Consider the following 27298-nt stretch of genomic DNA (forward strand, 5'->3'; position numbering starts at 1 on the left):
TGGAACTGCATGAGTTGGAAGAGGTAGCAGCTAGCAAGAAAACAGCTTTCTGTGGTTATTTAGGGCCAAGAGTACTGATGGACAGAGGGCTGGGTGCAGAAAGATCATCAGTAGGCAATACAAAGGCTGCCTCTGGCACCGCTGCAAGTAAACAACAGAGAGTCACAGGCCGACTGAGGAAAGCTTCAATAGGAATCATGGAGGTGCTGGAAAATAATTCAAAAACTCTTCTGAGTCATGAAAAACACTTTTTAAAATCATATCATCAGTTCTAATATAATTTATATGTCTAGGGTCAACTACTTTCAGAATCACTTGTTCTTTTAGGCCTCTGGTCTTTTATACTAAATACTGTGTGATGTCATTAGGAAAAATGATCACTACCCCTTGAAATCATCATTAGCTGATTCTCCAGTAGTTAACTTCCACAGAAACAGCCTCTAGAGCACTGATTCATCAAAAACCATTCCAGGTTCGTTCTAATGAAATACAGCATGATTAGTCATACATAAATAGATAACAGGTTATCATTATTAATATCATTACTATTTTCAAACTTTAAAGTCTGTTTTTGAAATAAAGGTGATTTTTCCCTAAAACGCTAAAGCATTTACACACATACAAAAAGTATGACTTGGATAATTTTAAATGCAATTAGCACTTTTAGGCAATCGATATCAGGCTGTTATATTTCATTCTTTGGGACATTAGACTGGGAATTTCATAATGCCCCAAAATAACTTTCAAGACAACTTTTTCCAAATATTCTGGAGCCTCTTTCCTCCAAATTAGAGTACGCAACACAGATGATATACAAGATGTGACTCGAAGATTACTGATTTGTAAATGCCTCCTCAGAACTTATATGTTGAATTGAATATTTTCTCCTTCAAAATCGTCATCTTTTGACACTTATACATTCCTCCCAAATATGATCTCACTAATTGTCAAGGCCAGGCACTAGTACAATGTTGGGCACGAGAGTAAGTCTTAACAAATATTCTATGATTGATGGGCCCATAAGTGAGTGAGTGAATGAGTGATAAAAGAATATATAAGTGAATTTAGAGCTGCCGCCTTTGAGGACTCAATTCCAAGCCAGTAACACTTTCATTTTAATATCTATACTAATGGCAAAGCTTCATGGTTTTGGGGTAAATTTGATTAGTGAAAAAAGTCAAAAATCACTTAAAACAAGTCCTGGGAACGAGACACAATTCAATGGGATAAGAGCACTTAGGGAAATACAAGCCATGATCAAAATATTACAAGTTTGACTTTCTCATAACTGGGCTCTGAAAGCAATTCCAAAAATGATTTGAGCATCAACAAAACTCTGGATTAGGCATATCAATTCCAGGGCAATGGCTTTGAAAGGCTATGCTCAATACAAAAAAACTGGTATGCTCATTTTCTCTACTTGAGCTTGTATACTTGTGGTCAATGTTTATTTAATATTTTATAAATGTGGCTGGGGGAAAGGTCCTGTAGCCTTATGCTAAGCTTAAATCCATAGAACTTTATCTTTCCCATCTGCGAATGAAAGATCAAGCTAGATGATCTAAACTTTTCCAGTGCTAACATTCAATAATTCTATAAATAAATAGTTTAAACATTGTTCATACATCTTCAGCCACCTTACTAACATTTCAGACATTCCTTATTGAGGGGAATTGTCCCTTTAAACAGCCACAAGTCCCCAGGGCAAGATCATGCTTTAGGCTGTAGACCACGAGATAAAAAGCTGCTAGAGCAAGATAAATGGGACACACACACACCTCTGTCCCATGAGCAGCAAACTGTCTGTCCCCAAACAGGGACAATTATAGAAGTCATCATAATGGTTTACATTCATGTGAAATCATTTATATAAATTATACAGAGGACAGTTTTTCTTTAAATGATTTGTCAACTTTTCGCTAAGTAGTTACAACTTCAAAAGTGGAAGAAGTGCTTTCAAATGAAAGTATGACAGCGGGTCTGAGAAAGTCCTGCTTCCGATAGTGTCCAAGGTATCTTATTCTGTAGCTTCCAGGCTGGGCAGTTTCTGGAATATGCCATTGTATTGTTGCATTGCTTTGACCCAGTAATCCCTTGTGCCAATAGAAACTGTTGGTAGGAAACAAACAAACAAATTCAATTTTATTCTTAAAAATGTATGATTACTCATTAAATGAATATCCAGGGAGTACATTCCATAAGCAAGGCATTATTCTAGATATTAAGAGTATAGCAATGAACAAAACAGAGACAAATTCTTACTTTTAGGGGAGGACCTTTAAGGAACAGCCATTTGTAGAAATATCTTTACTTGTTCTACCTTTCTAACTACCTAAGGAAGGTAGTTCCCAGGAAGCCTTACCTGATCTTCACAACACAAGATGACTCCTGCTTTAGAACTGCTATAGCATCCTTTTAGCCTTGTCGTCCTCTGCTTCAACTGACACTTCTTTTTGCATCAGATTCATTTGTTAAAAAAATACATATTTAATGAGCACATATGCCAGACTCTATTCTAGAGATACTGAGGATAAAGTAGTGAGCAAGATGGACATGGTGCAAAGTTTCACAGCGATTATGTTCTACCAGGGCAACCGTGGGAAGAAAGGCAATAGACAAATAAATGAACAAGTAGTTTTAACAAGTAAAATAAAGAGAGATGGAGCCATGTTTAAAGAGATGTCATTTAAACTGAACTTACACATGTCTAGAGGAAGAACACTCTAGGAAGAAGGAACAGAGAATGCAAAGTGTCTGAAACGGGAACAATCTTTGTCCAGCCAAGGAACAGAATGCAAGTCGGGATTAGGATATAGTGAACTGTGGAAGAGTGGTTGAGATAATAGAAACAGATGCAGTCAGATCGTGTTGGTCCTTATAGACCAGGACAGGGAGTTCAAATATTCTTCTAGATGCCATGGGCAAACTGACTGACATCCTCAGTTATGTAGAAAACAAACCTCCCAGGCAGAAAGGGTGTGCTCAGCATTCTCTGTTTCTCAGTGATAGGCTCAGTGCTCTCAATAAATAGTTGATGACTACTGCTGATAAACAAGGCAGAAGCCTAAACATATCCCCAGTGTTGACTGCTATTCTGATTTTAGGCTTTTGAAAATAAATCATCCTTTATTATCTGTATGACCTTATTTTAATAATAAATGTATATTTATTACTTGTTTAAAAAGATCAGAGGAAAAATTATGCCTCTCTTTACGTATGGCTATCAAACAGGCTACAGCAAGGTCAAATCTCTATATTCAGTTAACCGTGTGAACCAAACCGACATACAAATAATCACTTAGTTTGAGGAAACCTGAATTAGACACAAATTGCCAAAAATTTTGCCCACTTTCATGCCATTGTCCTGTGGTGTGAAATTCATAGATTTGGGAACAGAAATATTTTCTTAATTCAGACACATTTTCAAATCTTCAAAATATCTATTCAGCTCAGGTATTTGGTAACAAAAGGCACACGGATCTGTCTCTCAGGAAACTCCATGAGCATATTCTTTTCTTATTTCAGTCAGTAAGAGTCAAACACCGAAGCTTCTTGTGTTCTAGTAATTCAAATGAAGAATCTTTGACCATAAACAAACATGCAATACATGTTGGGTATAGACTTGTTATTTTTCTGGAAGGAATGTCAGGTTCTACAGAGCCATCTCAACACCTTCATCCAGCACCCCTTTCAACCAATTTTCAAGAAGGCTAGCCAGCTTTTAGGGGTAACATCTGTGACTATGGAAAAAACAAAGCTATCAATGGTTATAAGAAGGGAGGCCATGACCTCATTAGCACCTAATCTTACAGAAGCACACACCACATTGTTTCATAGAAAAATAGAATCAAAATTAAGTCTAATAAATCAACTAAATATGGCCGGAAGCCTCCATAGGAATTCGATATCATTAATATCATGTATTGAGCCAGTCTTTCCATTTTCCTTCCTGCATTACTAACCGTGTTCAAGTCTTGAAAGACAAAATATTGAATAGACATGCTCACCGAGTCTCCCAGGAGGCATCATTATGCACTATCTGCCACGTTTGTGAAGTGGCCTCATATTTCTCCACAGTGAGGAAGGTGTGATGGGTCTGAAACACAATTATTATAACTGATCACACACTACACAGTCACAGAAGGAACCTGTCTGTAAATATTCCCCTTGTTGACTGTACGCTAAAATGCCAATACCTTGTGTGAAAATGTTTTAGAATTTCATCTAAATTCTTAGGTGTTCCTCTTAACGTTCTATGCAGTGTCTCCAGAATGTTAATTTATCCAGAGTATTAAAAACTGTGACTTCTTTTAGAAAATTGAACAAAGCATAGTTTTAGAGCTGATAGCAAATTTTGAAAATTAGGGCAGAGAAGAGATGAAATAAAACTTGAGATTTAAAAAAGGTGTAAGTCAAACCTTTTCATGACATGTTTATTGCTCTGTATTCCAGGACTTTCTCTAGTCACCTCAAGGTTTAGGAGGAAAAATGGAAAAGTTTCCTCATCTTTCCATGTCCAGGTAAATAAATTATTAGTAAATATACCTCTTTGGGTGAAAGAATTGAAAAGGATGCATACATCTTCCTTGTCCTGGGGTGCTATAAGCAATCCCTACATTTTGCCATAATGGATTCCTAATAGCTAGCGCATAAGCAGGTTTTATTATCCCATTGGAAAACTGCTATCATAATTTGTTTCAGACTAAGAATTCAGCTTCAGATAAAGCACAGATTTGAATAATATAATAAATTAAAAGACACAAAGGCCATAAATCTCCAATTTTCCTCAAAAATCTTTAGATTGTGGCCCTTAAGGGCAGGACTTGTGTCTAATTTATTTTTATCCATTACAGCCCTTCACACCTGTCATTTACAGGTGTTCAAATAGACCTTTGCTGAATGGATCACTTATTTACAGCTGGACCATGGGATTATTTAAAATTCTTCTCTAATTACTCAACTGATGAATTATATTCAAGAAAGAAGTTTTCATAACCACAGTGACTTGTAAAGAGAGCTGTTTCTGGCCATTTAGGCCACAGCAACATTGGGAAGGCCTAAATGGAGTAGAAGATAGGGTGGGCCCTAGTATATAGGTCTAGAGTACAGATTAAAGTCTAGGCTGCTGAATGTGTGAACTATGTGACTATCCTTTCCCCACCTCCCAACCTCAATCTCTTTCACATACGCAATTAGTTAATAGAAGTTACTTAATCTTTCTTGACCTAATTATTCATCTGTAAAATAGGGATAATAAAACGTAACTCATCAGATAGTAGTGAGGATTAAATCAGATTCATGTGCTAATGTATGTAAAGCACTTCGCCTAGTACCTGCAAATAGTAAGCACTCAATAAATAGTGGTGAGGATGTGATGATTACTACTAATAAAGTGTACTAGAAATTGTTTTATGCTGAGTCCCAGAGCATTCTTAGAGATTAATTTATTCTCGTTACAGTACTTTAAGCATTTTGCTCTCCTGCTTCTCCACGGCAATAATGATGAAAGTGCGTCTCTACCCTAAGGCTATCAAATGATAGCTAATCCTGCAGCTTTGCTACAACAGTTTGATATCTTCAGAAAACACTATTATAAACACGTAAATATTCTGACATAGCTTGACTGCCTATAGAAAGTATTTCAAACAGGTGCATGTTGACTATCCAAGCAGCAGAACATTTTTCCCTAAGGACATATCTGACAATGTCATATTCCCACAATTTTTACCACAGCAATAACAACATTTTAATGAACGGAAATAGGAAGACTCATCGGGAAGCAAGGTATTTTGGATTATAACTGACAGTGGGTCCTTGGAAGAATGGCTCTTTGATAGAGTGAATGCATCCTCAGCCACAGTAAAAATCTGACCTTGAAATCACTTTCATCTATCTACTCTCTATTTCTTCTATATATTTCTTTATTGTTTAAATTTTTACAACTAGAATGTATCCAGTTATCGCTTGTGTAATGATAAGAATATTATGAGTGTTACAGAGTAAAATTATTTCATTTTACTAATAGATTTATTACCAATGTATATACATACCTAAAGAAGATAAAAACAAAAAAGTCTGAAATGATGTTAACAAACTATTAACAGTTAATATCTCTAAAAATTTTATGGAAAGAGGGTACTTTCACATTCCATTTTAAGCACTTTTATATTGTCTGTTCTTACACTGGACATGTATTTCTTGTGTCATTTTTCAACGTTAATAAATAAATATCCCATTATTGCCAGTCACAAAGAAGAGGGAAACAGCCATTGCAAGATAAAGCAAAGCACATGGGCCAGGGCTCCAAGCCAATGGAGCATCCACCCAGGGATCCATGATCACTCAACAAAAGAAGAGATAGGACCAGAGGCAACGGTGCTGGAGGAGGAGGAGAGGAGCCAAAGAGGAGAGAGAAAGGAACCAAAGATATACTTCACCCTTGGCCCTTCGATTATGTTACCAAATTTAGTAGAGTTTTTAAATTGGAATACTTAAATGGGATTGTACTCAAATTTACATCTTCTCAAGAGACAATACAGTTCTCTACGCATCGTGCTATACGTGGTCCTAAGTAGAGCCAGTTAAATGTGTGTGCTCCTTTTCTAGACTCAATTCCACGTTAACTGTACCCACCAAAAAGTTTCCCACACCTACAAAATAAAGTGAAAGCAAGTTGGAACATTTTATTTTTATGTTGTTAAGCTCTAGGGGGATATTCACCTACACAAAAGACTAAAAGTAGATGTTAATTTGCTTTAAAAAAAAATCACTGATGCTTACCCGATTTTCTGCTGAATTCTTTGGGTTAGCACCTACAAATGTAACTTCAGCAACTTCTCCCTAAAAATGGAAAAACATTTTATGTGCGCTAATAAAAGTAATTTTTGCTGTGCTCATATTTACACCATTATTTGTTAAATGTTCTAGAATTCTGGGTGCCTATATGGATTCTATTCTATTTAATCTAGTGAGTTATCTTCTGAGAATATTAGAGAAAACATCTTTGCAACAATGGACACAGAAACTTTTGCTCAATAAGTTACTGCAGAATTTTTAGCCAATGATTTTGCTTTTGGTAGATTCAGATATAGATGAAGATATAGAGCTATAGTTCATATTAGTGACAGCACATTAAAATGGCTTCTTCAGCCATTGCTATTTTCTTACACCTTCCTGCCATACACACAAAGGACATGGACTGACTCAAGTAAGAGCAGTCGAAACTTTCCATGGATGACTTATAGTTGCACTTACCCTTATACTTACAGGTATAAGATACAAGATGGAGCGACAGAGTGTGTATTTACCTTCCCACCTGAAACAGCTAAAAGAAACTGGACAAATATGTATTAAACAATAGTTTTACAGACAGTGGGATGAGGCAATGAAAATAGTGATCCTTGAGTGAGAGAAAACAAACAAGATGATCCCTATAATTGCCTGAGCCGAATGCCTTCAAAGAATTTACAGGGCACTACAAAAGGAGGCAGAATTCAAGCAAAGCCAGGCAATCTACCTAAGTTAAGGAATAGATGTAGGAATCCGTGAAGGCCATATACTCTTGAGTTCACAGGGTAGAGTAACAGAGAGAGGAGATACCATAGAGAAGAGAGCTAAACAGAGAGAGAACTCTGAGATTTCCAGAAGGCTGCCCTCAACTCTGTATGCACATAGGGGAACTACCCGAAGCCAGGAAAAGAATCACTTAAAAGAATTAGAATAATCGCAGGCTCATACAGATTTGTGCAAAGCACCTATTCCCACCAACCAGACTGGGAAATTTCATAACTCAAAAGAGTTTTACCTCGATATACACAGGAGAGATTTTCCCTAGAATAAGAGCTTCTCTGGCCCAGGATAAAAAGCTTAGGAAGACCCAAAAGTATCAAACTCTTTCCCAGTAACTTAATAATACCCTAAAACAAAGCTCAAAAATATTTACAGGAACCAAAAAATATCCAGCACCTAACAAGATAAAATTCACAATGTCTGGCATCTAATAAAAAATTATCAAGTATACAAAGGAGAGAAAAGTACTATGCATAATGAGAAAACTCTCAATCAAAACTGACCCATAAATGAAATAAATGATAAAATTAGCAGACAAAGATGCTGAAATATTTTTAACTGTATTCTGTATGTTCAAAAAGGCAGCAGAAAGAATGAACATGTTAAGTAGACATGTGAAAGATATTGAAAAAAAAAAGACCTAATCCAACCTCTAGAGATGAAAACTATGGTATCCAAAAAGAAAATGCACTGGATGAAATTATCAAGTCAGACATTGTAAAAGAAAAGATAACTGAATTTGAAGACAGAGCAATAGAAACTATACAAATTTTTTAAAAAGGGGGCAAAGACTGAAGAAAATGAACAAAGCAGCAGTGAGCTGTGGAATAACTTCAAGCTGCCTAATATATGGGTAACTGGAGTTCCTGAAGGCTAGAAGAAAGGAATGCAGAAAAATATTTGAAGAAATAACGGCCCAAATTTTCCAAATTTGCTGAAAACTTTAAGCTCACAAGTCCAAGAAGCTCAATGAACCCCAAGCACAAGGAACATAGAGAAAATACTATCAAGGATCATTCAAGTCAAATTGCTTAAAACTAGAAATAAAAAGAAAAGAATTCTAAAAACAACAAAAGAAAAAAGACATTACACAGAGAAGAACACACGTAAGGATGACAGAAGATTTTTCGTTGAAGACAATGCAAACTGAAAGACAGCCCAGAAACATGTTTAAGGTACTAAAAGAAAAAACTGCTAACCAAGAATTCCATAAATAGTGAAAATATCCTTCAAAAATCAAAGCAAAATAAAGACATTTTCAAAAATATAAAAGAAAAAGGAAAAATGTTAAAGGAAGTCCTTCAAGCTAAAAGAAAATGAAACTAGATGAAATTTTGATCTACACAAAGAAATGAAGATCCCCAGAAATTGTTAATATAACATAATTTGTTATAAATGATGTATTAAGTAAATATATATGTATATTTAAGTATGTATATATTTAAGTAAATATAATTTTTCTCCTATTGTTTAAATCTCTTTACTAAATAATCTACTGTTTAAGGTAAAAATAAGAACAATCCAGGATGAAGTCATAACCTATATAGAAATAAAATATATGACAACAGCACAAAGATCAAAAGAGAGAAATGGAAGAACATTGCTAGCCAGACTGATCAAGAAAAAAAGACAGGGCAAGCCCAGTGGCACAGCAGTTAGGTTAGCACGTTCCACTTTGGTGGCCTGGGGTTCGCTGGTTCAGATCCCAGGTGCAGACCTATGCACCGCTTGTCAAGCCATGCTGTGGCAGGTGTCCCACATAAAAGTAGAGGAAGATGGGCATGGACGTTAGCTCAGGGCCAATCTTCCTCAGCAAAAAAGAGGAGGATTGGCAGCAGATGTTAGCTCAGGGCTAATTTTCCTCAAAAAAAAAAAAAGAGAGAGAACAAAGACGGAAGGTACAAACTATCAGTATCAGGAATGAGAAAGGTGACATCAATGAAGATTCTACAGATATTCAAAAGATAGTAAGAAAAAATCATTAAAAATTATTAATGCCCATAAATTCAATAATTTAGATGAAATAAAGTAGACAAATTCCTTGAAATATAGAAACTACTAAAGATCACTCAAGAAGAAATAACCTTAATAGTGAAAAATTACCAAATTGTACACTTTAAATATGTATAGTTTATTGTATGTCAATTATTCACCAACAAAGGTGAATTGATATTTGTTGGAACATTTTGTTAACTGTTGGTGAGATTGGCTGCAAAAATCACCATATCTCTTAGAGAGCAATCAGCCTACAGCCTATATAATGGTTGATTGAAAAAATAAACTTTATATCTGGTATCTGGTTAGCCAAATTGTCCTAATCCTTAAAAGTGTTATTTTCCTTGATACTTTTTCCGCATTCACAATTCCCTATTTACTCATACTCATCTTAACAGTGAGAAATAACCCCACCACAGATACAACATGACAATTCAAACAGGAGTGGTAAAGAATAGGCATTTCTGACATAACAGGCAATTCTGACTTTTGAGAGGTCAATATGTTCGCTCCCCAGAAAGCAACTATGTATCTAGACAAAACTGTCAAAAACAACCATTTTGTCATTTTGGATATCAACCAAAAACTGAGATACGTTTATTCATTAAAACTATTAAACTTAGGATAAGAACAGCTCAAGTCTTTGATATTCTTGCCTAGGGTTGCTCCCATCCTCCATGGTACTGGAGTACAACCAGAGTGAAGAAGGTTATGAAATCAACACCTTTGCTGCTACTGCCAGGAGGTGCTCATTTGGTTTGGAAAATAGCCATTTAAAGTGGTGATCTCAGCAGAAGGCAAACATTGAGGGCTAGTGGTCAAATTGGTGGACTAAGCAGGGATATAATTGTATAAACCATAGTGGTCTTAACAAGCTCTCCTTTCATCCTAGATTAACCAGAGGCTATGAGCATACACAGCAGAGATCAGACTGAGCCCAAGCCACCCACACATCCCTGGTCAATGGAGTCTATATGTAGATGCAGAGGAGACATATGAGAGCCCAGTGGAAATTAAAGGCTGGGAAAACTGGAAAATGGTCTGAGTTTGAACACACCACAACCAAGAAAGATTTATTAGCAGAGATTGAAATTCTTACTCTTTGAGCCATCTAAGCACAAACTCTGACTAATATTTGATGGAATATTAAGTTATGTAATCACAGGGGCAACACCTTGAGAGCCAGACTTAAAAGTAAAATCAAGAACAAAAAAGTGAGCAAAGATATCAACAGCTACACATTGCAAGAGACAGACATTACTGATTTAGTCCAGTCAAATTTTAAATGAGCAAACAAACAAACAAAAATAACAGTAACTCTTGGGTCGGGAGGTGAAGGTGAAATCCAGAGTTGCTACATTATAACAAAATATACAGTATCCAACAAAAAAATTATGAGATGTGCATACAAGAAAGTATCACCCATACTGAGGGAAAAAGCAGCACTAAAACTGCCTCTCCGTGCCCCGAGATGTTGGAATCAACAGACAAAGACTTCAAAGTAACTATTATAAAAATATTCAAACTAACGTAAAATCATGTTTAAAAAATTAAAAGAATATCCAAAATATACAAGGAACTCATACATCTCAACAATAAAAAAACCAACAATCCAATTGAAAAATGGGCAAAAGATCTGAACAGAGATTTCTCCAAAGATATACAGATGGCCAACAGGCATATGAAAAGATGCTCAACATCATTAGCTATCAGGGAAATGCAAATCAAAACTACAATGAGATATCACCTCACTCCAGTCAGAATGGCTATAATTAACAAGTCAGGAAACAACAAGTGTTGGAGAGGATGTGCAGAGAAGGGAACCCTCATACACTGCTGGTGGGAGTGCAAACTGGTGTAGCCACTATGGAAAGCAGTATGGAGTATCCTCAGAAAATTAAGAATAGATCTACCATATGATCCAGCTATCCCACTGCTGGGTATTTATCCAAAGAACTTGAAAACACAAATGCATAAAGATACATGCACCTTTATGTATGTTGCAGCATTACTCACAACAGCTAAGACTTGGAAGCAACCTTGGTGCCCATGAAAGGACGAATGGATAAAGAAGATGTGGCATATATACAGAATAAAATACTACTCAGCCATAAGAAATGATGAAATCCGGCCATTTGCAACAACATGGATGGACCTTGAGGGTAATATGCTAAGTGAAATAAGTCAGAGGGAGAAAGTCAAATACCATATGATCTCACTCATAAGTAGAAGATAAAAACAATGACAAACAAACACATAGCAACAGAGATTGAACTAGTGGTTACCAGAGGGGAAGCGGGGAGGGAGGAGGGCAAAAGGGAGGATTAGGCACACATGTGTGGGGATGGACTATAATTAGTTTTTGGGTGGTGAAGATGATGTAATCTACACAGAATTCAAAATATATTACAATGTACAACTGAAAGCTATATAATGTTAAAATCCAATGTTATTGCAATTTAAAAAAAGAAAGTATGATGATAATGACAAGAAATAGAGAACCTCAATGAATAGAAGTAATTGAACTGGGAAGATGTCAACATCATGGCAGCATAACAGAAACCCCTTGTCTCTCCCCTTTAGTCTACAGAATAAAACATCCATAACCCAACAAAGGCTACATTGCCCAACATACCAGGATGCCAGAGAGATCCACATATCGGTACATACAAATGTGGGTGGACTGGAGCACACAGAGGAGACTAAACAGGGGAACAGCAGAGGTGGTGTCCAGGACCCTGGACCTCCAGCTACAGCTATTGAGTCAGTGGCCTCCAACCCCAGAGAACCTGGTGGGCGGCAGTGGAGGCATGTGTGAAACTCTGGCTAGCCAGCTGTGGCAGCACCAGCAGCCTACTGATGGGGGAAGCAAAGCAGCAGCAAAATGGAAGCCCTGTGATCCTGGACCCCAGCCATGGCTCAGAACCTGGTAGCAGCAGCAGAGGCATGCATAGAATGCTGACATCTCAAGCACAGTGGAACTTGCAACCGCAAGGTAATGGGTGACTTCAGATGTGGTACCCCATGAACCCAGCTCCATCCCCCCTCCTCCTCCCCCTGCCACAGCAGTGGAACTTCCAATCCAGGTGATCCAAAATGTGGTGGAGGCATCAGCAATCCCTGTACCCCTAGCAGTGAAGTCAGTGACAGCAGTGACAGTGAAAAAAGTAAGACATCAGTAACCCCCAGAAGTACAGTCAGCAATAACAAGAATACTGGCGGCACCCTGAATAGAGGCAGTGAAGGCTGGAAGGTATAGATTCTCAAATATAGCTAGAGGCAGCTCAGGTAAAAGAAACCAAAAACTAGCAGTATATCACCACTTACTGAAAAACAAAAGAAAGGCCTCTAATCTCCAATTAGTTGAAAAGTTTCATTCAAAACAAACAAAGCTATACCTAAATAAGAAAAACATTGGCTATGACAAATGCACCATCAAAGAAACAACTCAGCAAGCACCACAAAAAGCCATGGTAACACAGTATCACAAAAAGAAAACAACAATTCTCCAGAACCCAAACATACAGTCATGGAAGATTGTGATCTAATCGATAAATATTTCAAAATAGCTGTCATGAAGAAATTTAACGAGCTACAAGAAAACTCAGAAAGGCAGTTCAATGAGCTCAGGAATAAAATCAATCAACAGAAGGAATATTTTACCAGAGATTGAAACTCTAAAAAAGAGCTAAACAGAAATTCTGGAGCTGAAGAACCCAATAAATGAGATGAAGAATGCATTAAAAAGCACTGGAAATAGAGCAGACCATATGAAAGAGAGAATTAGTGAGCTCAAAGATAGAAACCTAGAAACGATGCAGGTAGAAGAGGAGAGAGAACTAACATCTTTTCTCTAATGTAGAAATTCTATGAGAACTATCTAACTCCATTAGAAAGGGCAACATAAAGATAATGGGTATCCCAGAAAGAGAAAAGAGGGAGAAGGGAGCAGAGAGTTTACTTAAAGAAATAATAGCTGAGAACTTCCCAAAGCTGGGGAAGGAACTGGATATACAAATCCATGAAGCTAATAGAACACCCAATTATCTCAGTATAAAAAGACAATCCATTTACATTTAGGGTTGAACCCCTGCTAGGCTATCAGCAGATTTCTCAGCAGAAATTCTACAGGCCAAGGGAGAGTGAAGTGATATATTCAAAATATTGAAAGATGAAAACTCTCAGCCAAGAATACTCTGAATATCTGAGTTCCAGATTTGGTTAACATTACTTTACAGATCCAAGGAACTCAACAAATCTCAAGTAGGATAATCACAAAGTGATTCATATTTAGATACATTGTATAAAACTGGTGGCAGACATAGATGAAAAGAAAATCTTAAAAGCAACAAAAGAAAAATGATTCATTACTTACAAGGATTCTACAGTAAGATGAACAAATTGACTTAGAGAGCGAAGGAAAGAAGGCAACAGGATAGCATGTTCAAAGTGATAAATGAAAAAACTTTTCAACCAAGAATGCAGTAAAACTACTCTTCAGAGATAAAGGCAAAATAAAGCCATTGCAGATAACCAAAGGCAGATTTTGTTGTTAGCAGAACTGTCTTATAAGAAATACTAAAGGAAGTCCTCCAGGCTGAAAGGAAATGGTGCTAGAGGGTAATTCAAATTCTTAAGAAGAAATAAGAAGCACCAGAACTGGTAAATACATGGGTAAATAAAAAATATATAAATATACATTTCCATCTGTTCTCTTAACTTCTTTTAAAAGCATATGACTGTAGAAAACAATAATTATAACACTGTATTATTACATTTAAATATGGATGTAATACATGTGACAATATTACAAAGAACAGGAAAATTAAAAAGATATATTGGAGCAATCTTTCTATATTTCTTGGAATAACGTTAGTATTACATTGAAGTAGGTTGTGATTAGTTAAGATACATATTATAGCCCTATGATATAATAAGATATACATATTTGGTCTTTGCTCCCATGTCCAGCCACACAGCTCCAAAACCCTTGAACTCTCTCAAGTGATACATCTTTTTGTACGCTAATGAGATGACTGGTGGCTGATCTCCAGGGGAGGGAAACAGGCTGGAGGTTGAATTAATCACCCATGGCTGATGACTTAATCATGCCTACATAATGAAGCCTCCAAAAAAATCCCTAAAAGCGGGGTTCAGAGAGCTTCCAGGTTGGTGAACGGGTGGAGATGCTGGGAGGGCAGCATGCCTGGATAGAGCAGGGAAGCTCTGCACTCCTTCCCCCATACCTTGCCCTATGCTTCTCTTCCATCTGGCTATTCCCGAGTTGTATGTATCCTTGTATAATAAACTGGTAATCCAGTAAGTAAACTGTTTTCCTGAGTTCTGTGAGCCGTTCTAACAAATTATTAAACCCAAGGGTCATGGCAATCTCCAATTTAAAGCCAGTCAGTCAGAAGCACAAGTGGCAACTTAGATTTGTCATTCGTGTCTGAAGCGGAGGGGGCTAGGTACAGTCTTGTGGGACTGAACGCTTAACCTGTGGAGTCTGCACTAACTCCAAGTAGGTAGTGTCAGAATTGATTTGAATTGTAGGACACCCAGTTGGTGTCCACAGAGAATTGGAGAATGTCCTGGTGTGGGAAAAACTTCCACGTCTGCTGTCAGAACTATTGAGAGTAGAGCATTGAGAGGAGAAGCAGAGTTCTTTTTCCTTTTCAAGTCCCTAAAACAGCCACTAGGAAAATAACTATATATAGTAAAAAAAAAAATCAACAAAGGAATAAAAAGGGTACATTAAAACATAAAAATAACCTAAGCTTCTACCTTAAGAAATGAGGAGAAGGGCAAAATAAAATCAAAGGAAGCAGAAGAAAGGATATAAACATTAGAGCAAAAGTCAATGAAATAGCAAACAGAGAAATGATAGATAAAATCAATGAAGCTAAAAGCTAGCTCTTTGAAGACACAAATTACCAAAATCAGAAAGAAAGAGCAGACATCATTATTGACCCTACAGAAGTTAAAAGGATTATAAGGGAATGTCATGAACAACTTTATCCCAACAAATTAGACAACTTATGTGAAATGGGAAAATTTTTAGAAAGATGCAAATTCGTAGAATGATACAGATTCTGAAAAACAAAGTTAATTCCTAGAAAGACACATAATTGACTGAAGAAAAAGTAGAAAATCGAATAGGCCTATCACAAGTGAAGGAATTGATTTAATAGTTAAAATTTTTGACATAAAGAGAAGCCTAGGTCCATATGACTTTGCTGGTAAACCTGACTGAATATTTAAAGAAGAAATAATACCAATATTTTGCATACATTTTCAGAAAATACAGAAGGAAATACTTCCTAACTCATCCTTTGAGATCAGTATTACCCTGACACAAAATGCAGTCAAAGACAACACATGAAAAGAAGACTACAAATATCCTTTATGGATATGAGTACAAAACTCTTTAGCAAAATATTAGCAAACCAAGTTCAACAACATACAAAAAGGATTATATACTATATATATATATACACACACACATACTAAAGAGTATTTTTTAATATCTAAAAATATATATACTATATACATACTAAAGGTATTTATTTAATATTTGAAATATCAACTAATGCAATATACCATATTAATAGAATAAAAGACAAAACCACACGATCACCACAGTAGTCATAGAAAAGCATTTGAAAAAATCCAACACCCATTCTTCATAAAAACTCTCAACAAACTAGGTGTAGAAGGGAAATTTCTCAACCTGATAAAGGGCATCTACAAAAATCCTAAAGAAAACATCATACTTTACGATAAAAGATTAAATAGTTTTTCTCTTAAGATTAGAAACAAAACAAGGATGTCCACTCTCACAACTTCTCTTCAACATTGTATTGGAGATTCTAGCCAATGAAATAAAAAAAAAAAATTTAAAGGTATCCAAAAAAGAAATTCCAAAAGGAATAAGTAAACCCGTTTTTGTTTGCAGATGACATGATATCATATGTAGAAATTTTTAAGCAATTCACAACCCCAAAAAAACTCTAACGGAACTTATAAGTGATTTAGCAAAGTTGCAGGACACAAGCTGAATATAAAATAGTAGCACAAATTCTGCTTCATTTCTATGTGCTTTTCCTATTCTTGATTTAGGAGACAACTTTTCAGAGCTCCAATGAATGGTTCTATAATCCAGGAATAATATGGATTTTAGAAATTCAATTTTACATAATCACCACCTGAAAAATAAACATTCCCCATTCTTATGTTTGCAGAGCCTCTGCAGAGTTAAGAACAATTGTCAAAATTATCATTGCTAACAGCTGGTCTATGGCATGATTAGAGGTCAGTGGTGACGTTAAATATTTTGCTTCCCATCCCCAAACACAGGCTTCTGAAGAATTCCAAGACCTCTTTGTGAGTCTTACCACTCTGTATTTAGGTTCCAGGGGCTGCAGGACATCCCCAAAAGTTTTCCCTGTTGGTGCTTTATCCACAATATTAGCAATTAAATTGGTTATCAGTTGTTTGAAAAATGGAGGCTCTGGACCACTGCTCAGGTTGGCTACTGAGTCCTAGAACAGAGAACATTTGTTTAAGGAGTGCACAATGTAGAGTCAAAGACCCTTTCCCCAGGCCCCCACCCCCAGAAATGCCTTCATTAAAGGAAACACACACACACACATTCTCCAAGAGCTAACAACTTTAACAAAATGTGGAATCTTGCTAAAATGTGAGCCTAGAAGTCCATAATTTAGACTTTTGTCACTAGAAGACGGTTTTGGTCATAGGCAACACTTTCACTCCCCTAAACAGCATCGTCCAATGATTAGAGTATAAACCTGGAAGCATGCTACACAGGTTTAGATTCTAGGACAGCCATTTTTTAATTGTATGACTTCGGACAGGGACCTAACACATGATAAGCCTTCGTAACACGACACCGTAATTATTCTTTTAATTTTAAAAAAGTGTTGAGCCTCTTTTATCCAGCGTCAGCACCAAGCTTTTTACCTAAATCCTTCTCTGTGCATATTAGAGAACATAGTAAATATATTTTTAATTTAAAAGTTAGGATCAGCCTATATCCTCACTGGTTTAATCTATGTTTCCCGCAGAATTGGCCACTTTGAATAGTGTCATCAACGTGCTGATCTCAAATTTTAAACAGCCCTTCATATGCATTTAATGTACTTTAATGCTCACTTTATGTATTTAACCTTTACAAGAGGCTTATAATCTATTTGTTATCATTCCCATTGTACAAGTGATAAAATAGGCTTGGAGAGATGGTGGGGTTTTTTTCAAGATCACATAACCAGTCTTAGACACACAACCATAAACTTGACCGTGAAACAAATTTCCACAAAATGAATCATACTCTTCTTCCTAAATATCATGATAACATTTGAAAAATCTATTCCCATGGGAAGAGCTATGGACCTCTGATTGTAATGAAAGAGAAACAGCAGATATCTCTAGGGGTGTTACAGGCCTATACTTTTCTGTATAATCTGAATATTCTCCAAATAGTTATAGCTTTTATGATGAAAAATAAAAACTGTTCTACTTTGAAGAAAAATGTATCAGATCTAAAATTGAGAGGAATGTTATGATAAAATAATAATCGGGCAAATAAAATATATCCTAAATATATAACTTGAACTGAAACCTTAAAGACACAATCAGCAACTAATTAGGTGGAATATATGAAATTGCCAATATTCAACTGTTTTGACCTACAGAAACAGCAATTTCATTTGTTTCAATTTAATATATTCAAGCTCTTTCTTTAAAGGGCTTTCTTGTCTTTGCTATGCTGCAATTGTTTCACAGCCTGTATTGGGGCTTGTATTGTATGATATTATGTAAGTGTCTGTTTATTATTTTAAGCTCTTTCTCCTGCTTGTTGACTCATCTTCTAACACCACAGTGCAGCTTCATAAATAACCATATCCCAAAGGAAAGATTTCCACAAGTGGAGTTCGTTGAAGTAAACTTGTGGAGGTGTGCATATTTTAGGTAGTTACAACATGTATGTACATTTCAAGGTACTGTTGTACATCATCAAACCTAAACCTCTGTTGATTACAACAACTATTATTATTTTTGAACCACCAAGAAAGTAAAAACGTGCTGCTCATTATAAGTGTAAGATTCCTCTGATTGGAAGATGCATGCCAATTTCAGAGATGTTACAATATGGAGAACAGGCATCTCAGAATTGATGACCCACTCAGCTTGTGAAGTGATTGAAGAGAATCTGGCCAGGATTAGAGAACACTGGTTCACCTCCTAGTCATACTTACACTAAGCCTGATCACTTACCATCTCTGAACCTATTTACTCATCTGAAAAATGGGGGAAAAAATGACACCTCCATACTTCACATGCTTCACATGATTGTGAGGATAACATGAGGTAACAGGTGAAAAAAGCTGTCACCACCAAAAGACGTTAACTGAATCTGGATTTACTATCAGTTTCATTTCTTAGAGACACCTTGTAGCTCTAAATTTTTTTAAATATAAAGATTTTCAAAGAAACTGAACACTCAAAGCCAAGGTTCTCCTTTGCTTCCCTCTACATCCCCCACCCCTGAAACACACACGCATACAATTTTACCGTAGCAATGGCCTTAGCAAGGGCTCTGAAGAGCTGGATGTAAGCAGACAGAGTATGTGGTCCATAAATTGTAGATGCTGCCTCATACTGCTGAGCCTGCAGGAGAGACAGGATAGAATTGTACACCGTTCTGCATATCTCGATTCATTTACAAAGGTATTGCATGTTAGGTGAGGGGTGATGCTTGGACATCTCATATAATTCAAACTGGCATAATTCAAAATTAATTATGACAAAGGAGGGTGGGCATTTCCATTTGAGAGCCAAAGTAAATGGCACCCATCAACTACTTGGTAAAGGCAGTGGGTTCTCTTGGCTTATTCCATTTGGACTGTCAGTCCATTTGACCTGAAAGAGAGTAATAGCTCCTGAGCTTATGTCTATTTTAAGTACATACTTGTAATACAAATGTTTTCCCCCAAGGAGTACAGCAGGAGGAAAAAAACAAGGAAAAATGAGTAACTCCTGGACAAATTGGATGGTGATGGTACTATCTGGAGAGGGACATTTAAGCCACCAGAGAGCTATAAAATAGAACCAAATATGTCCCGTTTTACCTGAGCTCCAAGTCTTTCATTATTCCACAGGAACCTCAAATTCATCAAACTTAAAATGGAACTCATCACTCCAAATATACCAGCTTTCCTTACAACACTCTTCATTTCAGTGAATGCCATGCTTCCAGTCTCCCATGCTAACACCATCTGTCAGTCATTTAAGACTCCTCTCTTTCCCTCACCCTATATCCTGTATGTCTCCAAGTCATCATTTCCTAAAATCTCTTGAATTCTAAAAACCCTACTGCTTTTACTTTGGTCAGACCCTTCACTCTCACCCCGATCATAAATCACAGACTCTTAATCAGTTCTCTGCCTCCATGCCCTTCCAATTTATTTTCTACATTGCCATCGTAGTGTCCTTTCTAAGTCACAAATTTGATCAGAGCATTCCTTGCTTTGAATTCTACTGGAGTTCCCCAAACCCTTCCTTATTGAGTCAAAGCTGCAGCATAGCATAAAAGGCTCTTCATCAACTAACCCCTGCCTCCTACCCTAACCCCTGTCTCACTACCCTCATCATGATTATTCCATGGTACTCAACTAATTATGGCCCTTAAATGTACTGAGACTTCCCCTCATCTATAGCTCCCTTAATACGGAACACATTCCTTAACTTTTATTTGCCTAATTAGCCTTTACTCATTCTCAAGAACTCATACAGATGTTATATCTTCCAGAAAATCTGCCAGGCTCCCGCCCTCAAATACCCAGTCTAGACTGGTGCTCTTTCTCTTTGTTTTCATATCACTTGTGTAGCTCTTTCACAGAAATATAATCATCTGCGTTCTTCTCTGTTCTTTATTAGACCATAAATTCCAACGGTCTTGAGGGCAGAGTCAGATTTCTTATTCATTATTATGCCCAGATAGTGGCTAGTACTTTGTATCACGACACATACAGGTATGCTTCGGAGATATTGTGGGTTTGGTTCCAGATTACCCCAACAAAGCGAATATCACAATAAAGAGAGTGAACATGAATTTTTTGGTTTCCTAGTGCATATAAAAGTTATGTTTACACTGTACTGTAGTCTAGTAAGTGTGCAATAGCATTAGGTCTAAAAAAATACCATAATTAAAAAATACTTTATTGGTAAAACATGCTAACCATCATCTGAGACTTCAGCAAGTTGTAATCTTTTTGCCAGTGGAGGATCTTGCCTCGATGTTGATGGCTGCTGACTGATCAGGGTGGTGGGTGTTGAAGGTTGGGGTGTCTGTGGTGATTTCTTAAAATAAGATAACAATGAAGTTTGCCACATAGATTGACTTTCCTTTCATGAATGATTTCTGGGTAGCACATGATGCTGTTTGATAGCTTTTTATCAACAGTAGAACTTCTTTCAAAATTGGAGTCAATCCTCTCAAACCCTGCTGCTGCTTTGTCTGCTAAGCTTATGTGATATTCCAAATCCTTTGCTGTCATTTCAAGAATCTTCACAGCATCTTCAGCAGTAGTAGATCCCATCTCAAGAAACCACTTTCTTTGCTCATCCATAAGAAGCAACTCTTCATCTGTTCAAGTTTTATCATGAGATTGCAGCAATTTGGTCACATCTTCAGGCAATTCTAATTCTAGTTCTCTTGCTATTTCTTCTGCATTTGCAGTTCCTTCCTCACTTGAAGTCTTGAATGCCTCAAATTCATTCATGAAGGTAGGAGTCAACTTCTTCCAAATTCCTGTTAATGTTGATATTTTGACCTCTTCCCATTAAGCATGAATGTTCTTAATGTCATCTAGAATGGTGAATCCTTTCCAGAAGGTTTTCCATTTACTTTGCCTAGATCCATCAGAAAGATTATTATCTATGGCAGCTATAATCTCGTGAAATCTATTTCTTAAATAATAAGACTTGAAAGCCAAAACCCATGGGCTGCAGAATAGACATTGTGTTAGCAGGCATGAAAACAACATGAATCTTGTTGTACATCTCCATCAGAGCCCTTGGGTAACCAGGTGCGTCGTCAATAATCAGTAATATTTTGAAAAGAATCTTCTTTTCTGAGCAGTAGATCTCAACAGTGGGCTTAAAATATTCAGTAAGCCATGTTGTAAACAGAGCTGCTGTCATCCACGCTTTGTTCCATTTATAGAGCACAGGTACAGTAGATTTACCATAATTCTTAAGGATCCTAGGATTCTCAGAATGGTAAATGAGCATTGGCTTCAACATAAAGTCACCAGCTGCATGAGCCCCTAATGAGAGAGTCAGCCTGCCCTTTGAAGCTTTGAAACCAGGCATTGACTTCTCCTCTCCAGCCAAGAAAGTCCTAGATGGCGTCTTCTTCCAATGGAAGGCTGTTTTGTCTACATTGAAAATCTGTTGTTAGTGTAGCCACCTTCATGAATTATCTTAGCCAGATCTTCTGAATAATTTGCTGCAGCTTCTACATCAGCACTTGCTACTTCACCTTGCACTTTGATGTTATGGAGATGGCTTCTTTCCTTAAACCTCATGGACCAACCTCTGCTAGCTTCAAACTTTTCTGCAGTTTCCTCACCTCTCTCGGCCTTGATAGAATTGAAGGAGTTAGGGCCTTGCTCTGGATTAGGCTTTGGCTTAAGGGAAAGTTGCGGTTGGTTGGATCGTCTAACCAGACCACTAAAACTTTCTCCATATCAGTAATAAACCTGTTTTGCATTCTTATCATTCACGTATTCACTGGAGTAGCACTTCTAATTTCCTTCAAGAATTTTTCCCTTGCATTCACAACTTGGCTAACTGTTTGGTCCAAGAGGCCTAGCTCTTGGCCTATCTCAACTTTTGACATGCTCTCCTCACTAAGCTTAATCATTCCTAGCTTTTGATTTAAAGTGAGAGATGTGCAACTTTTCCTTTCACTTGAACACTTAGAGGCCATTGTAGGGTCATTAATTGACCTAATTTCAATATTGTGTCTCAGGGAATAGGGAGGCCTGAGGAGAGGAAGAAAGATGGCAGAATGGCTGTTTGGTGGAACAGTCAGAACACACACAACATTTATTGGTTAAGTTCACTGCCTTATATGGGTGCAGTTCATGGCACTCCAAAACAATTACAATAGTAACATCAAAGACAGCTGATCACAGATCACCATAACAAATATAATAATAATGAAAAAGTTTGAAATATTGCAAGAATCACCAAAACGTGACACAGAGATATGAAGTAAACAAATGCTATTGGAAAAATGGTGCTGATAGGTTTGTTTGATACGAGGTTGCCACAAACCTTCAATTTGTAAAAAAAAAAAAAAAAACCACAATATCTGTGAAGCACAATACAGCAAAGTACAATAAAGCAAGATATGCCTGTATCTGTTAAATGAATGAGGAATTAATTAATTAGTTAATTAATTAATACTAATCCTTGGAGGAGCATGTCCCTGAACCAGAAGAGAAGCTTGTAGGGGTTCCTAACCTTATTTGTGTCATGGACTCCTTTGGCTGTCTGTTGAGGCCTATAAACCCCTCTCAGAGTAATGTTTCCAAATGCATAAAATAAAACACATGAGTTGACAGAGGAAACTGATTAGACTGGAATACATTAATCAAACAGTAATAAACCAATTTTGTGATAGAGTAATGTTTGTGCTCCTTTATTTTGCTATTGAATAACAAGATCTAGTAGTAGATCTAATAACTACTGTGATTTTAAAATAAAGATGGGAGTAAAAAAAACTTCCAGATCCATAATGACTGTATGTGATATGAAAACATTTGTGATTCTTATTGGTGACAAAGTCAGAGGTACTGCTAACATTACTGTCATTTGTTGCCCAAATTATAATTAAAGTGCTAAATAATAGTTAAAAATAAATAAAAAATGGATAAATAAAAAATTATTCCTATCTAAGTTTACCCCAATTAAGAACCTCTCTTCAATAGGATTTCCTAGAAGGCAGAGACCTTCAGCAAAGTCAACAGAGGGCAGTAGGGTAGATTCCACTGCCTGAACATTTGTCAAGGGGTAGACTGTACTCCTCGGTACAAACTACCAAGATATCCCAGCAGATATGTTAGAAACTATTAATTGCGGGACTCTAGACTGCTTTCATAATGTTGACTACTGTTGTTAAATACTTGGGCTACTTTCTGTACTCTTTGTAAACAAAGAAACATTACTAGCCGCCAGCCTCCCGTAAATTCTCTCTTGAGACTCTGTTCCGAATCTATATCGTGATATAATAATACCCTACTCCAGGCTTATTGTGAGGAGTACTTAGATCACATTTGCAAAGTGCTCAGCTAGTTCATTCAATAAATAGGACCTATCAGTTGGAGTTTTCCCAGGTTCTAAAGAAACTTCAAGCACCAGAAGCATTATAGATAGAGTTGGAAACGTTATATACCACAACCCAGGCTTATTACCAGTGCCCCTGACAAAATAATTTATTTCAGGGAAAGTGGAAGTCAGTGAGACTAGAATTTTGACATGAACTTGGGAATGGTAAACCCCAAATACAACCTCTGGCTTATTATTCTCTTCTCTGCCCTAAAACAAAATCATCTCTCAAAAACATGATTAAGGAAGTCTAGAAAGAAAACCTGCATTTGACATAGTTTTGACCAGGGCATAATTCATTTAAATGATGAGAACTTCTTACTTTACCTGGTATTCTTCATAGGTGGTAATGTAATGTGTATAAACATTGCATAGACCTGAAGTAACAACAGTCATATTCTGCATCCCATAAGACGCAAATTCCTAGGGAGGGAAAGTAGAGCCCAATAAAGTTACTCTTCATCACAAAGTATGTTATCATCCCAGTTATACCTAATGCACAATTATAGGTAAAAATAATTAGTATAAGATGTCTCTGTTAGCAATATTCTTCCTAATATCTTCCTAAAACTGCCTGGAAATGCAGAAGTATTAAAAAGTCTTTGATAAAAATTGGAACCACAACTCTGCACTATAGTGGGGCAAGTCAATGGATCTACGACTATCTTAATGATTTCATTTGCAGATGTAAAATCTTCTTATTATTAAAATATAAAGATTTTATCAATTTCCTAAAAAGTATTATGGGTAAATATCGGCTGACTAGAGTAGTTATTTCCAGCTCCAAGTATTAAGACATTTGTTGATTATGTCATTTTAGAACCATTGACAATACTTCCTGAATATAAAGAAAATCATGAACATAGATAAACTACAGAATTCCCAACATGTGTTGATTTTATTTAGACAAGACTTTAAGATATGAAGTCACTTAGAGGTTATTTAGTCTATAAAACAATTATCAATTTTTAAATTATTAATACGTAAATACCAATAAAATATTTTTAACTTGACTATAATTATATATATATATATATATATATATTTTTTTTTTTTTTGGTGAGGAAGATTGGCCCTGAGCTAACATCTGTGCCAATCTTCCTCTATTTTATGTGGGACGCTGCCACAGCATGGCTTGATGAGCGGTGCTAGGTCCATGCCCAGGATCCTAACCTGCGAACCTCTGGCCACCGAAGCGGAGCCCATGAACTTAACCACTATGCCAACAGGCTGGCTCCAACTCTCTTATATTTTTAAAGTTTGTTCTTATACCACCAATATTTCATACTCACCTCTCCCCATTACTTTCAAGAAGTGTAAAACTCTAGTCATCTTAGGAAAAATTCATTTAAAATGTACTAGATCATAGGTACAGGAAATTCTTTTCTCTTCACGAAAGATGAATGCAGAGATATTTTATTTCATTTTTAACTTACTGCTTGAACTGCCTCCCGAAATCTTCGTCCAGACATGGTCCTGGGTGAAGAAAACAGAATTATCTAAGTGTTTTCCTATCCAGAATGTATGCAAAGTATACAGAAAGACTTGTAGTGAAAGCCAAAAAGTTACCCTGGCTTATTGCACAATACTAAAGTATGTAGGAACACAGCGATGATGCAAAGCTAAAGTTGAGCTTTTTTTCCTGACTACTCTATCTTCAAAACAAATCCAAAACTGAAAAACAGACAATGTGAAGATGGGAAACAGAATCAACAAATATCGCTAGCAAAGATCACAATCATTTTCCATTTACCAATTCAACAAAATATATTAGTTGCATTCTGTGTTAATGAGAGCTGAGGAAAGTAGAGAATGTACGATTCCTGCCTACAAAGAACTTACCATTTCATTCATTCACTTAATCCTCCAATAAAACTCTGAGCACCTAATACACACCAGGCCCACGTCTAAGTGCCAAGGATTCAACAGTATTGAGTTTACATCCCAGGGAGGGAAGTTCATCAATAAGCAAATAAAAAAGTGAGATGACAATAAGTGCTATGGAGAACATAAAATAGGGTAAGGATAAAAGGGAATGGTGGTGGTCACTGTGGTGATGATGATGAGGCTGATGCTGGTGGTGATGTGGTGGTGGTAGTGGCAGGTGAAGACAGTATATAGTATAAGCAGGACTAGCATCTCCCTTTGTTAGAGATTTGAGCAGAGAATTGAAGGAATGAAAGAATTGGCCATGGAGATAACTGGAGGATAAGTGTTCCAGCAGAAGAAACCTTAAGTTCAAAAGCCCTAAGACAGGAGCATACTTGGTGAGTCTGGGAATTGCAATGAAGCCTAGGTGACTGAAGCAGGGATGAGCAAGGGGTATGAAATCAGATCAGAGAAGTTGCTGAGAAGTTCGCATAAGGCCTTGTAGGATATTTCAAGGCTTTGAGGATTTACCTGGATTGAGACGGGAAGCCACTGTAGGGTTTTGAGCAGTGACATGATTTAACTTAAGTTTTAAAGGGATTATTCTGGCTGTTAAGTTGAGTAAAGAAAATAGACAAGGGAGGGAGGAAGCCAGAAGGTGAGATGGGGGGTTAGCACAGTAATCTAGGGGAGAGAGAATGGTGGCTTAAACGAGTAGCAGAGTGATAGAAAGTATTGGGTAGAATGGACAGAATTTGTTGAAGAATTGAAAGAGGGGAAAATTGAAAATGAGAGAATTCAGGGATGACTCTAAGATTTAGGGCCTGAGCAACCGAAAAGATACAAAATTGCTGCTTACTGAGATAGGAAAAGCTGCATAAGGAGCAAATTTAAAATATTTTTTCTTGCAATGAGAATTCTTACGATCTACTCTCTTAACTTTTAAATGTATCATACAGCAGTGTTAACTATAGTCATCATGTTGTACATTTCATCTTCAGCATTTATTTATCTTACAACTGGAAGTTTGCACCTTTTGACAACGTTCATCCAATTCCCCCTCCCCTACTCCTTTTTTTTTTTTTTTTTTTGGTACTATATGAGATGATGAATGTTAACTAAACTTATTGTGGTAATCATTTCACAATATGTAAAAGTCAAACCATTATGCTGCACATCCTAAAGTTACAGAGTGCTGTATGTCAATTATATCTCAACTAAACTGGGGGAAAAACACATTCTTCCATATTCCTAATACCTAAACTGATTGTTTCAAGTTCCAGTATTTTAAAATTATTTAAGTCTTTCTACTGACATCATAATTCATGGCATGATTTTAATTTGGAATGATGTTTTCAAATTTTCATGTTTTTTTCAAGTTACCCACCAATAATAGGCATAAAGAAATTTATTCTTCAGAGGCCCCATGAAAAGAGGGTGGGAATATTTG

The 27298-nt window shown here is 36.6% G+C and overlaps 1 protein-coding gene across 1 annotated transcript in view; it reads right to left on the reverse strand.

Annotated features, from left to right (window-relative positions):
* Positions 1–830: 830 nt before the first annotated feature.
* ASAH2 (N-acylsphingosine amidohydrolase 2) overlaps positions 831–27298 on the reverse strand; it is an 81767-nt gene continuing 55299 nt past the window's right edge. Inside the window, exons 15-21 of the mRNA XM_046654351.1 lie at positions 25416–25455; positions 24307–24402; positions 19156–19251; positions 16959–17105; positions 6781–6840; positions 4008–4096; positions 831–2109 (exon numbers count right to left, since the gene is read on the reverse strand). Coding sequence (XP_046510307.1) covers positions 1920–2109; positions 4008–4096; positions 6781–6840; positions 16959–17105; positions 19156–19251; positions 24307–24402; positions 25416–25455 — 718 coding nt within the window. The 3' untranslated portion in view covers positions 831–1919. The remainder of the gene's footprint in view (positions 2110–4007; positions 4097–6780; positions 6841–16958; positions 17106–19155; positions 19252–24306; positions 24403–25415; positions 25456–27298) is intronic.

Source organism: Equus quagga, chromosome 2, assembly GCF_021613505.1.
Source record: "Equus quagga isolate Etosha38 chromosome 2, UCLA_HA_Equagga_1.0, whole genome shotgun sequence".
NCBI lineage: Eukaryota > Metazoa > Chordata > Mammalia > Perissodactyla > Equidae > Equus > Equus quagga.